The sequence below is a fragment of the Bubalus kerabau genome, chromosome 9 (assembly GCF_029407905.1).
Source record: "Bubalus kerabau isolate K-KA32 ecotype Philippines breed swamp buffalo chromosome 9, PCC_UOA_SB_1v2, whole genome shotgun sequence".
Lineage (NCBI taxonomy): Eukaryota > Metazoa > Chordata > Mammalia > Artiodactyla > Bovidae > Bubalus > Bubalus kerabau.
The window spans coordinates 64653603-64667914 of NC_073632.1; the positions used below are offsets into that span (position 1 = coordinate 64653603).

Genomic DNA, 14312 nt, shown 5'->3' on the forward strand with positions numbered 1-14312 from the left:
ATGACTCAAGTCTTCATATTTCATGATATAAACTGACTAATTATAGTTTTTGGAGTCAAATTTAGAGCTGAAAATGTGGAGCATCTTATAGGATTACTTGTGAAAGGCAACTAAATGGAAAGAAAAATTGTTTTGGAGAAAGAGGCAGTTCAAGTTTTTTTTTTTTTTTTTTTTTTTTTGCTTCTCTGCAATCAATGTGTGTTTGGAGTGAACTTGCATGAGGGTAAATTTGATTTTTGAAATTCATTAAATATTTATGTTCTGATCATGCTACCTAACCCATGTGAAACATAAGTTTACTCTAGGTAATGATAATAGATCTCTTCTTCTCATATGGTTCATATTAATATAAATGTTCATTTATGATTTTATTCATCTTGTTATATTCCATATAATAAGGGTTTTTGCTCTTATTTTCATGTATATGTATAATGGTTAATGAATATACATATACACAAATTAAATTATTAGAAAATACTTGGCAGTAATCATATGCCAGAATGAGTAATATATACAAAAGAGCACAGAACTTTGACAGAAATCTAGATCCAGGAAAAACACTTTACTAGAAACAGAACTGGATTCAGAAACTGATGGCTGTGTTCTAAGCCTGCTTTTACTCTTTGGTAATATCCCATGGACGGAGGAGCCTGGTGGGCTGCAGTCCATGGGGTCGCTGAGGGTCAAACACGACTGAGCGACTTCGCTTTCACTTTTCACTTTCATGAATTGGAGAAGGATATGGCAGCCCACTCCAGTGTTCTTGCCTGGAGAATCCCAGGGACGGGGGAGCCTGGTGGGTTAACGTCTATGGGGTTGCACAGAGTCGGAAACGACTGAAGCGACTTAGCAGCAGCAGCAGCAGCAATACTATAAATTAGGATGTTCCTATGTTGCTTAATCTCTCTGAACTTTGCATCTCGTGTCCTATGAAGGAGATTTGCTTGCCTACTTATATGATGTCATGAGGAACCTCTTACTTATTCTAAATCAAACTGCATTTTAATTTCCAATATTTTAATATCAACTCTGCTGGCATGAGCTAGGTAATTGGAAAGTGTAAATGTAGAGACTGCGGAATATCTGGCAAAAAAAAAAAAAAATCTCCTGATTCTACTTCCCAAGTATCTACTGAATGTCCAAGTCTCTATAAGCAAACTCACGTATCCTCTTCCAGGCCATCTTCTTTCACCTGTATTACTGCAGCAGCCGTTTCTCTGTTCTCTTTTTCTGTACCCTCTATATCCATTGTAGCCAGGGTGATCTTTCTAAGTGCAGGCCTTAGCAGAACACTCTTCTTAAAATCCTTCAATGGCTTTCTATTCCTCTTAGAATAAAATAATAATAATTATTAACTCCTGCCCCTGCTTCTTTTTTCCAGTTTCATCATTTGCTTCCACTTCTATTCTACATTTCAGCCCTTTGACATTCTTTCATAGCCTCAAACATACCATCATCCTTTTCCTTTCTGCTCTTTCTTTCTTTTGAATAATTTCTTTCTACTCTTCTCTGAATATTTCTTCCTGATTCTGCAGGTTTCACTTATAACAGAAGAGCTGTCATTTATCTTTGTTCTTAACAGCAATACTCTTTCTGAACACATCATGCTTTATGATAATTGCTTGTTTAATTATTGGTCTGCTGGACGAGAGCTCTGTGAGGGGAGGGATTTGTCTGTCTTTCTTCCCACAATGCCCACAGTTCTTTACATTAAGTGTATATAGAAAAGTGAAAATATTTGTTGAATTAATGAATAAGTGAATGGCTATTATAGGAAGATAGTGCGGTAAACAAGATGAACTGTGATAAACATTTGACACAGGCTTGCTGTGTTCAGAGTATCAAAAGAATATGGACAGGAATTAACTTGATATGAGAAGTAGTGGAAAGTAGAAACTGCCAAACTTCCTGCTGTTGATGGAATGACAAGTTCAGGGTTTGTTTTGTTCTGTTTTTCCCTTTTGAATTTTAGGTTTGGGTAGGCTTTATAAGTAAAGACACTACTATGTAGCTGGAAATTTGAAATAGGGGGCACCCTGTGAGCAGAGAGATAGTGGTAATGACAATAGTTCTGTCAACATCAATCCATATGGCACTTTTTTTTGAGTTTTCTAACTTTTTTTATAGAAATTTCAAATGAGGTTAATTTCTAAGCAAATCATCTAGAACTTTAGCTGGAGAACTTTGAAGAAAAATTAAATTTATGAAAGATAAACCAGATAAACCTAACTTTTGTAACACAATTGTTTTCTTTTTGTATAAGTATGACAAAATCTAGCCATGGGCCTTTTTTATTTTGCCTAGTTAGGACTAAGCTTCATTAATAAGGAGATGCCTAGGACTTAGAGTGAAACTGACGGATAGCTGTTTGTAGTAAAGCAAGGTTTCTCAACAGCAACATTATTTAAGTTTCATGCCAGATAATCTTTTGTTTTGGAAAGCCCTGTAGGAGGTTTAGGAGCATCTCTGATGTCTGTTTACTATGTGCTGGTAACAGCACCACCCCTTTATAGTTATCGTAATAAAAACATACCTGCACACATTGCATAATGTTCCCCAGGATCATAATCACCCCAACTTGAGAAGTATTTCACTGGATAATTAAAAATTATTTCCCTATGCTGTAGATAGGAAAACCTTGTAATATATTGGAGTCTTGTAATTCCCTGGTAAATTATTTCTAGATCTTTATTTGGTGATTATTAGCGAAATGCAAAGGACCAAGGTCACTACTCCCAGATATTGCTAGTAATGTCGAGTGGTGAGGACTGTGGCTACTTATCTCAGAGAGCAAAGACACCAAAGGAGTAGAATAAGAATGGGAATGTAAGAAGGGGAAGGAAATTAATTTACATTTTGAGGATCTTCCTCAAAGGTGGAAGGAGAGAATGTATGTCTGCCTGAGTCTTTGACTTGGGGCCCATAGGCAAGCATTGGGTTACAAGGGTGTATGTACACTTATGTAAATAAGTCTTTGTTTATTCAAAGCCATGGGTATGGAAGACAGTGAATATTTATCTTATAACGGAAGGACATGATTTTTCCAAAAATCAGCCACATATGTTCCTATAGGTGGGAGGAGCATCTCCAGCCTTCTGTTCTCATACATCATTGATCAGTTGTGTTTTCTCAAAGATATCATGTCAGTTGTTTGGCTTCAGACTACCGATATTGTGTCATTATGTGAAAATGAAACCACAGTTTGTCACTTGATTACTTCATGACAGTAAAGCATGCTTCTGCACTGTGTGCTCTCTCTTTCTCTTTTCTCTTGTTATCTTCAGACTTGTTAATTAGGAGAAGGCTGCACCTCTTTCTGTCCAACTTGCCCTATGTCCATAGATCGTGAATCTCTTACGATGAAAGTTCTATTAGGCATAGTGGCTAAGAAATAAAGCAACGGAAGTTCTAAAATACTGTTCTTTTTTTTTTTATGTTTGTTTGTTTTGTTTTGGAGTCATAAAGGAAGAAAATGCTAGCTTTCATTTTTCTTTGTTGTCTTTAAAAAACATTGGCAGGCTTGGAAGATGTGGATGGAAAGCTGTTTGATATCAAATTGTATATGGATACTTACATCCCTGTTAAAGGTAGAAAATAATAAGCTTAACCTGACCTGAAAAAATATGTTGTATGATTATAGAAATCTATTCTTTTTTCATTACTACCCCCCTTTTTTCTCAATGGATATTTCATCTACAATATCTTCCTGCAAGATATCAGAACGTTTCTTGACTTCAAATCTCAGTTTTTATCAGACGGTCTTATGTGGTTTTATTTTATTACATGGAAGGTTATACAGATTGAAATGTGTGTTTGGTATATTTCCTTTCATTGTCAAATATATGGCAGAGTTCTGTCTCCACCTAAATAGCATATTAAACCAAGTAAGTTTATCCAGACCAAAAGAGCAGAAGGGGAAATACGTTAATTTTCAGATGAAGATCTTTTTTAGAATAATGTTATTTTAAAGAATCTGATATACATGGTTTCATTAGTTGTTGAAACTATTAAAGAAATTGCTAAGTTGAAACTTTTATACATTAAGCTATGGGATTTATAAAGTGATGCATTTAAATAGATTGTTTGCAAAAATATTGGAGAATATTCCAAAAGTTTTTGTATGTTTTAGTGGAAGCAAAATTATCTTAATTTAAAAAAGATAGTTGTCTTTACTATGTTAGCATAATGATAATTAAATTAACTGATGTTTGCAGAGTACCAACTATGTGTTAAATACTGTCATAAGTTCTTTAATTTAACCAACACAGCAATCATATTAGGAAAAATATTTTTTATTATTTCTAGGCACTTTGGTCCAGTGGTCTAGTGATAGCTCTGGCATTTGAACCTAGGGTTTGAATTCAAGGTGTTTGGCTCCATAGCATGGATTTTTAAAGGCTATCTTCTACTGTTCTATAAACTTTTCCTTAGCCATCAGTACATATCCACATATACAAATATTTTCTATTTCGGCAATAAAATTGCACCCTATATAAATATACTTAAAACAGTAACATATCTTGGGTGGTAATAAAAACTTGCTTAGTATTTCATGACACTAGGAAAGAAAGCTTCAAAGGACCAAATTCCTGCGAAATATAAAGGAAATGAAGTTAACATTGTTAGATTTACTTGGAAGAATTTGATAACCATCTTGTAAGATTCTGGTGACAGTATAATGTACCTAAAATGAATTAGATGTGTAGATAGATGAGAAAAATAGGTAAATGGACAGATAGGGAGAGATATAAAGATGGAGATCTTGAATCTGTAAAGGCTTAATTACAGGAAGGGGACTTAGTTGCCTAAGTGTTAGTTGCTCAGTCGTGTCTGACTATTTGTGACCCCGTGGCCGGTAGCCCACCAGGCTCCTCTGTCCATGGGATTTCTCAAGCAAGAATACTGGAGTGTGTTGCCATTTTCTTCTCTAGCAGTTCTTCCCAACCCAGAGATTGAACTCGGGTCTCCAACATTGCAGGCAGATTCTTTACTGTCTGAGCCACCAGGGAAGCCCAGTAACCAGAGGTCAAATATGGTATCAGTAAGCAGGTGTTCAAAAGCAGAGACATTACTTTGCCAACAAAGGTTCGTCTAGTCAAGGCTATAGTTTTTCCTGTGGTCATGTATGGATGTGAGAGTTGGACTGTGAAGAAGGCTGAGCACCGAAGAATTGATGCTTTTGAACTGTGGTGTTGGAGAAGACTCTTGAGAGTCCCTTGGACTGTAAGGAGATCCAACCAGTCCATTCTGAAGGAAATCAGCCCTGGGATTTCTTTAGAAGGAATGATGCTGAAGCTGAAACTCCAGTCCTTTGGCCACCTCATGCGAAGAGTTGACTCATTGGAAAAGACTCTGATGCTGGGAGGGATTGGGGGCAGGAGGAGAAGGGGACGACAGAGGATGAGATGGCTGGATGGCATCACTGACTCGATGGACGTGAGTCTGAGTGAACTCCAGGAGTTGGTGATGGACAGGGAGGCCTGGCGTGCTACGATTCATGGGGTTGCAGAGTCGGATATGACTGAGCGACTGATCTGATCTGAAGCAGGTGTGGTTTGAAAATTTAGCAAATATATTTGTAATGAATGTCCTTTCAGAAGTTCAGCACCACATACCTTACTCCATGATATAACTATCTCTAAATTTGAGCATGAATCTTAAAATAAAAGTAATGTTCTATTTTAATACTTCTGTGAGACTTCATGTGCTTTCTTTCTATTAGGAATCAATAGTCTACCATCTTATTATTTCTTCTGACATTTGATACGGTTTTCTTTACTAATAGTTATGCTGTTTCTCTTTAGAAGTTAATAGAGGGAGTACTAATAAAACACCAAGGTGTACTGTAAAGGATTTATTCCTTCATATGTTAGTCTAATATATAAAATGAAATTTGGAGTAATTTTTTTTAACCTTTCACAAATCCACAGGCAACAGTATATTAATCCATTAATAAATGGTGTGCTTATGCTAAACTCGTGATCCTTCAGAAAGGACTGCAACAAAAGAACAGGGAGAGTAACAGATACAGCTTAAAACTTTGTGTTTCTAGAGAAATGACTTTGGAGACATTGGTGAATCCTGAGAGCTAAGCATAACTCTAATTTTGATACTGTCATTCAAGCTCACTAATTAAACTATCTCTATAAAATAATACTGTGGAATAATATGTGTTGATAAACAGCTGAGAAATCAGTGTTATACCAAATTCATAAGAGACAATTGATAAGAGAAGAATTTCATTTTGGGAAAATCCTAGAACTTTACTGACACTGTGAGCTAGAATATCTTTCAACATCTGTAGCTTGAAAAACTTCACCTTTTAGACTCTTAAAAGACTACTAAGTTAAACTACAAAATAACCTTTTTCAAAAATAGCAAAAGGATTATTCCTTACTGGGTTTGGACTCTCTTCTTTTGTAATTGTTTACATTTGGCAAGGATCACCTTTGATCCAGTCATGTCATATTGTTTTTATTTAGTCACTAAATCATATCTGACTCTTTTATGACATGGGCTGTAGCCTGCCAGGCTCCTCTGTCCATGGGATTTCCTGGGTAAGAATACTGGAGTCGGTTGGCATTTTCTTCACCATGGGATCTTCCAGGGATGGAACCCCTGTTCCTGCATTGGCAAGAGGATTCCTTATCACTGAGACACCAGGGAAGTCCCCTATTCATGTCATAGGTTGTATGTTAATTACAGTGACAGGAAATAGAAACACATGAAAAATTGTAGCCATCATTTTCCCATTGGCATACATCTACTCACAAAGGTGTTTAAGTCATAACTTTGCTGCTGCTGCTTCTGTTGCTTAGCCACTTCAGTTGTGTCTGACTCTGTGGGACCCCATGGACTGTAGCCTGCCAGGCTCCTCTGTTCTTGGGGATTCTCCAGGCAAGAATACTGCAGTGGGTTGCCATGCCCTTCTCTGGGGATATTCCCAACAGAGGGATCGAACCCATGTCTCCCTCATTGCAGGCTGATTCTTAACCACCTGCAATTAAAGTCATACCTTTAATTATCCCTAAATTACATAGGACTGAGTCAGTCACACCTTAGCTTTTAGATATTTTGTTTAATTTAAACATACATACAACTACTATTCTTATCAGCCTTTTGTTAAACACTTACTCAAAAGATAATTCAACTTAAATATTGAAAACAATTATTCTAAAAATATTGTCTGACCTAGTCCACCTGGTTTCCATCTCTGACAGTATATTTTCACAGTCTGTCACCTGCTTTTATTTTGTATGTTCTTTACCATTTGACTTGGATATAATCTTTGAACTGATTTTTTTCCTTCCTTATTATCTGAATTAAGATTAGTATAGATTGATATTTCCACACCTATATGTAGGTTTTGAGATGATTTGATTCTAATTAATTAAGAAGATTTAATGTATTATTAGCTCTCAGTATATAATATTATATATAGGCTTCCCAGGTGACACAGTGGTGAAAAAATCCATCTGCCAATGCAGGAAATGCAAGAGATGGAGATTTGATTCCTGGGTTGGGAAGATCCCCTGGAGCAGTATGGCATCCCGCTCCAGTATTCTTGCCTGACAAGTCCCATGGACAGAGGAGCCTGGTGAACTGCAGTCCATGGGGTCACAAGGACTTGAACACCCTGAGCACACGCATGCATGTAATATTATAGTGCCATTAGTATAGCAATAGAATCAATCATTATATTCTTTTTTATTCTTTTCTTTGTAAGAACTTTCCACAGATATTTCATTTACAATATTATCCTTTTCTATGAGAAAACAGTATTTCACTTCTAAAGTTCTCAGTTATTTCAGGTTGACATGTGCAGGCATATATATGTTGTTTGATCCTTTGTATTATTGACATTACATTCCCTGAAATCACTTTAATGTTAAGGTACTTTATGATTTTATCCAGTTTTTCTGTTAGGATTAAGTTTAGACTTGAAAAAAGTGAGATATTATATGTACATGTAAATAGGCTTTAACCCTTAGTTTTATCATGCCACTCTTCTCATAGGTCATAAGCAAAACAATTAATCTGAGATATATGAAATTAAATGGAATAACACAAATGTATAGAAGGTTAGCTGAATGTATATATGTGTTTGCACTCATAATAAAACAAAAAATATAATATCCCATTGTATTTAAATTAGCTTTTTGTTTACTCTACAGTAATTGTTTTTTAAATTTAAAAGAGCCAGTTGGAAATAAATTGAAATCATTTTTCATAATGTAAGGCATCAGTGGTATTTCTTGTTTTCCAATAAAAACGTTAATTACAAGAATTTATTTTAAAGATGGCCTGTCTAATTCAAAGTTACTTGCAGAAGTGAACGCATTTGTGTACTCTTTAGAACATGGCAATTCTAGATTATCTAAAATGAGAATATTCTTGGTTTTGAGTTTGAATAGATCATATATTTAAAGAAAAGTGTTATTCTTTAAGAATATGAAGGGGACTATTTTCTTTAGAGTTTGGTCTTGGAAAATTGCCCTACATTGAAAGTTTTGTCATGATTTATAATTTAGTACTTAGTAGTTTCTCTTCCTTGGACTTTCCCTCTCCCATATTCAAAGAAAATGCTTTTGATTATACTCTTATGAAATATATTATATCTTGGACTTCCTTGGTGGTACAGTGTGATAAGAATCTTCCTGCCAGTGCAGGGTACTTGGGTTCAGTCCCTGGTCCAGGAAGATTCCACATGCCGTGGGTAACTAAGCCAGTGCGCCACAGCTCCTGAAACCTGAACATTTTCCGGCCTGTGAGCCACAACTAGTGAACCTGTGTGCTGCAGCTACTAAAGCCGTGCACCTAGAGCCTTTGCTCCACCACAAGATAAGCCGCCACAATAAGTATGTGCATTGCAATGAGGAGTAGCTCCTGTTCACGGCAGCTAGAGAAAGCCTGCAAGCAGCAATGAAGACCCAGAGCCACCAAAAAATAAAAAATAAATAAATATGTTGCACCTAATTCATACATTTACTCATATTACTATGTTAAAGATGCTCATAGAATCATTTTAGAAATCATCTACTGCATTCATCTAAACATGTACAATTGTTTCCCTGTACAGTATAATAGGGAACTTAGGAGTGCAAGTCCATGAAATGTCTCCTTTAACTGATATAGTCAAGACTGTACCACATTCAACTAAGAATGTATCATGTCATTTCCAGTGGTCTGATTGCTATGAAAAATTTACTAACTGGTGTCAGTAAATTAACCTTTGGTAAGTGGGATGACTATTACCAGATGCATACTGCTGTAGGATGAATAAAGATTGTTTCTTTCAATGAATGTAGGTTAACCTCCTGCTATGTGCTAGGCAATGTGCTGTGGTTTTGGGATCCATGGATAATATAATCTCTGTCCTTGAGATGCTCACAGTGGGCTGGAGGAGACACACAGAAAGAAATAATTATGGCAGTGTTAATACCACAATTGTGACCAGTTTGTACTGCCTCCTACATAGCTTTAGGAGGTCAGGAAATACAGAGGAAGTAAAGCTTTTAATTGATGCATAAAAGATGAGTTACTTATTCTTCAAAAAGGAACTGAAGTAGTTAGAATGTATTTTTACACATCTAACACAGCTTTTTCTAAAGACTTTATTAAGAAACATTAAGTAATGTTCTAGTAGTACCAACATTATCTTTTTGCAAAATACTGTGGATGCAAAGTAGATAGGACACTAGAGAACTACGTTAGATTATTTGCTTGGTGTGGATATAAAAATTAGCAACTAGTTTTCTATTATTAAGAAGTTTTAAGGGGATCCAGTTAGAGAATTCTTGCTGTTTTGTTTCTCTCTAACCATTCTGTTTAACTGACAATTCTGTGTATCTCATATATATGTATATGTATGTGTCTATTTGCTTTTTGTGTGTATGTATAGCTAGCTCCTTTTTGAGAAAAGGATTGAGCTCAACATTATTTGTTGTAAGGACTTATTCTGCTATTATTTTATTTCTGAGAATTAAGAATTGACTGAATCTCCTCATTGTCCTGATGCATCTTTTTAAAATGTCCTGCTTCAGGGTTAACTGATTTCTTTATGATCTTCAGAAAATTTTCCACTGACATAATAGAAATTATTTATTTCCCCACATGTTTAAATTGCCTTAAACTGCTTTAGGGTAATTTGTTTCACAAGACTTAGTATCGATCCACATTTTATAACTTACTAAATAAGAAAAAAAAGAGTCTCTGTGAAATAGCTAGAAAGATTGCCTTAACTGATGATTTTGTTTTAATCATGATTTAAATTATTGCAGAAAACTGATGGTTAAAAGCCCATATCTTAGGCTGCTTGAAATGGAAGGTCTGTTCTTTATTTTTAGAAGTCAAGATGAAATTAATTCTTTTCATTTTGTCTATGGATCTTGCAAACTGTTTCTACATATTTGTAGTTTTAAATAGATTGTAGAAGAAAGATCAATTATTGATGAATTGCTCACAAAATAATCTAATTTTAATTCTTTGAATTTAAGTAAAAATGTTCATTTTGTTGAATATAATTAATCACAAACATTTGTATGTATATACATATTTCTTGTCCACCTAAAGTTTTTTTAACGTGAAATAACCTGTCCTTACAGAGTATTCTTATATTGCCAGATCACTATTAGCCTCATTGAAAAAAAAGCCAATAACTGCCACAAATAGCTCTCCAGTTTAAATATAATTGGTCAATAATATGTACTTACACACATTTCCTGCATGTCTACATACACTGAGTAGTTTTTTCCCTTCACATTGATGAAATGCTACAGCTCTGGCAGGAAAGGTGACTTTTGAGTCTGTGTTCAGCATGGAAATAGAAGATAATTAAGTACATTGTCAAAGATAAAAATTAAGATACAATATTTATAATTTACATAGGTAATTTCCTATGAAAAATCAGAAATGTAATTAGCTTAAACACATAATTAACATAATTATTCATGCCATTTGATGCTAGTTCAAAAAGGAATATTGTATTGAGAGATCATCATATTTGTCTTTTAGCATATATAACTTTTGTCCATTACCTAACACAATGCAAAGAGTAGGCAAACAATAATTATTTTGTTAGAGAATAAATGCATACTAGGGCTATATTTGCCTAACAATTAATTCGTGTTTCTTATTTGCATATACATCTGGTCATGGGGAAGTAGCTCAGTGTTTATCAGTGGTAGAAACCAGAGTGGGATCAAAACTTCACATGAAATACAAACAGTCTGTTTTTGGAAAAAAAAAAAACTTCACATGGAAATTGACATTGTGAAATAACTATAATAGTTTACTATTTATTGAGTGCTTATTCTCTACCAGACATTGTGCTAAGTTCTTCACATGAATCTTGAACTTTAATTCACAACAATCTTTGGAAGTAGTCTTATTAGATTTGTTGTTTTAGATATGGAAAATCTAGGTTCAGAGAACTTAAGCAAATTTAAAAAGGTCACACAGCTAGTACATGTTAGAAGGAAGTCAGATTCATAATTTATATAAAGAACAAGTAGTATTGCTTTTTCAAGACTGTTGGAATGAGACTTACATGATGAAATTAACAGTGCCTGTCTTTCAGAATATTAACTTTATCTTTTAAGCAATGTTTTTTTTTAATATGATTGTGTTAAAACAGGGCTTCCCAGGTGACATTAGTGATAAAGTACCTGCCTGCCAATGCAGGAGACTTAAGAAATGCTGGTTTCATCCCTGGATCAGGAAGATCCCTTGGAGGAGGGCATGGCAACCCAATCCAGGATTCTTGCCTGGGGAATCCCATGGACAGAGATGCCTGGCAGGTTATGGTCCATAAGGTCTCAAGGAGTTGGACATGACTGAAGTGACTTATCCCGCATTCGTGTGTTAAAACAAAAATTGATCTTTCAAAAGAGGAATTCTTGCTTATATACTTTACATTATGTTTCACATAGAGAACTTACATTACCTGACTTTTCTTGCTATTTTCAAAACTGTGAGGAGTAATTTAGCATAAAAGGAATGAATAATAAAAATAAATTATAAAAAGTATGATATCATAATAACTATAAGAGAAATATTTGAAAATAAGCTTTACAGTGGCATAAATGCTAGAGTAAATTGTATCCCCTGTCTGAATCTTCCTAACACCAATTGCTGTTTGAGAACTTATTGCAGCCTCTTGTTCTTAATGACATGCCCTCAAGGAAATCTTTTAGTAGAATACAGTAATAACTGTGTCATAAATAGGCTATATATTTTTTAGTTACTACAAATAACTAATATAATGTTTGGGTAGCTGGCCTCCCCTAATTTAAGTGTTTTTCGCCCATGGGAATTCCATAATTACACTGTTTTGCTTTAGATGTGAATTAAGGTTAGGATTATTTTACTTCATTTCCAGTGGGGTTACTAAATCCTGAGACTTCACAATTAATTTGTGCTTTTTATCTGTAGGTGGATCTCTCAGTGGACCTTTGAGGACAATACTGAGTGAGATCCAGAAGGATCTGATTTCATTTTCAATCTTTCTTTTTATGGGAGTTGACTATTAAGTAATTTACATAATTAAAAATTCCACTGCTGGATCCTTACTGGCAGGAACCAAAATGAATGTGCATGTCTCTGGGAGCACACACAGGGTTTGGCAGCAATGGCACAGGGAGAGCTGGAGGTGAATGGCTGAGCACAGAAATCCTTGACACAGTGCCTGCTGCTGCCTGTCTGGGATGCATGCAGAGGCATGACAGCCCTTCTAGAACCCGTCTTTCACTCTCTTGCTGAGGCACCCCTGAAAGACTAAGTGGGTGTGATTTAGCACGTGTGGTTTTGGGGTGGTGATGGTGGTAGAAATATATGTGTTTTTACAGATAGCATTTCAATGAAAACACTTGCACTAGCGTTTAACAGCTAGATAACCAATTAGTGTGTTGTTAAAACAACCTTTTGAAAATTGGAAAAAAAAAAAACAAACTATTGTCTATAGCTGTTAATAACTAAGAATGAGGAAACAAGGACATCGAAGCTGAGAATGTGAAATGGCTTTGTCTAAATCACATGCCAGTAAATGGTGGAGTGGATTTGAACATAGTTCTTTAAGTTAAAATCCATTTCTCTTTTGAGAATAGGGATTAAGAAAAAACATTTTTAATATTCTAACTTGACATTATTTTTTGCTCTTTTTAAAAATCATTTGGTAATGAGGTCAGAATTAGGGTGAGATTCTGGTGTAGTAGAGAGTATTTTAATACAAGACTTCAGCAAAATTCCTAGCATATTTCAAACTGAAAATTTAATAAAGGAAAAAGCTATTTACATAGTGTTTAATTTTATTTCTCTTACAGTCTAAATCTTAAAATAAAATCTTTAAGTGGTTTTTATTTTATGTTTCCTTTTTACTATATTGAATCAATAAAACATTAATTACTCAAATAACACAAATAAATAGCATATATATTTATAATTTCCCCAAATTAGTTTTTCTTTTTAGTTTTAAAAAACCCCAAAATTATTTTCAGCACTTGAGCACTTAATATCAAACTTTATTTTTCTACATCATTTCTTTTCTTAATTCTTACAAGTTAGTTGTGAGGTGATATGGATGGTGATTCACAAACTGTAATATACTTGTTACATCATGTTGCTTTTATACTCCCTGCCCACTGTTCATTCTCAATGTGAAAAATCATAGCATGTCAATGACAGGCGGTCTGGCTTTCAGACAGACTTTTGTAATTATTCCCACTGAGGCACTGTCAATAGGATTAAAACACAAATTCTGGATCTGTCCATCCCGGATGAGGTCAGCACTTTGAGCAGTGGGAGTACTATTTCTGCAAGCTGTGCACTCCTCTTTACATGGAGAAGCATAGACATGAATATGACACAAATATTTGAAAGCTCCTATGGAAACAGGCTAGCTTTTCCTAAATTAAATGTCCATCTGCAATAAATAAAATAACAGCATTCATTAGAATCCCTATGTACATATGTAGACTCTACAATAATATTAAGGCCCAGAAAGTTTCAATTACAGAACAATCCACTTACAGTTCATAATTAATAAACTCTTTGCAGCTGTATAACTGTGGCCGGAAACATCTGCAAAGCCTCATATTTTACACACAGACACATACATATAATTCCTTCAGAAAAAGTTTAATTGTGCTTAAAATCATAGGTCTGGAAACAGAGTAAGAACTGAGGAAGCTGAGTCTAGTTGTGTTCAGTTAGCTCTTGGGAGAAGGAGATGGGAAGTAAAAAGGAAACCAGCCCTTGTCTGGCACAGTGAATGTGGGTAAAAAATAAGAATGTTTAAATTCTATTCATATATTCAC

At 34.9% G+C, this 14312-nt stretch overlaps 1 protein-coding gene and 1 long non-coding RNA gene across 9 annotated transcripts in view; one reads left to right on the forward strand and one right to left on the reverse strand.

Annotated features, from left to right (window-relative positions):
• EPHA7 (EPH receptor A7) overlaps window positions 1-14312 on the forward strand; it is a 525357-nt gene that overhangs the window by 359383 nt on the left and 151662 nt on the right. Inside the window, exon 4 of one of the 7 annotated variants that reach the window (XM_055535464.1) lies at window positions 7488-8117. The exons of the other annotated variants lie outside the window; for them this stretch is intronic. Coding sequence (XP_055391439.1) covers window positions 7488-7666 — 179 coding nt within the window. The 3' untranslated portion in view covers window positions 7667-8117. Of the gene's footprint in view, window positions 1-7487; window positions 8118-14312 lie in introns of those variants that run through there. 7 annotated transcript variants of the gene reach the window in all.
• Window positions 1-14312, reverse strand: part of LOC129619943 (uncharacterized) — a 41748-nt gene that overhangs the window by 21306 nt on the left and 6130 nt on the right. The window contains exon 4 of one of the 2 annotated variants that reach the window (XR_008698304.1): window positions 10713-10805. This is a non-coding gene — a long non-coding RNA (uncharacterized LOC129619943). Of the gene's footprint in view, window positions 1-10712; window positions 10806-13626; window positions 13919-14312 lie in introns of those variants that run through there. The other variant, XR_008698303.1, reaches the window with a different exon arrangement.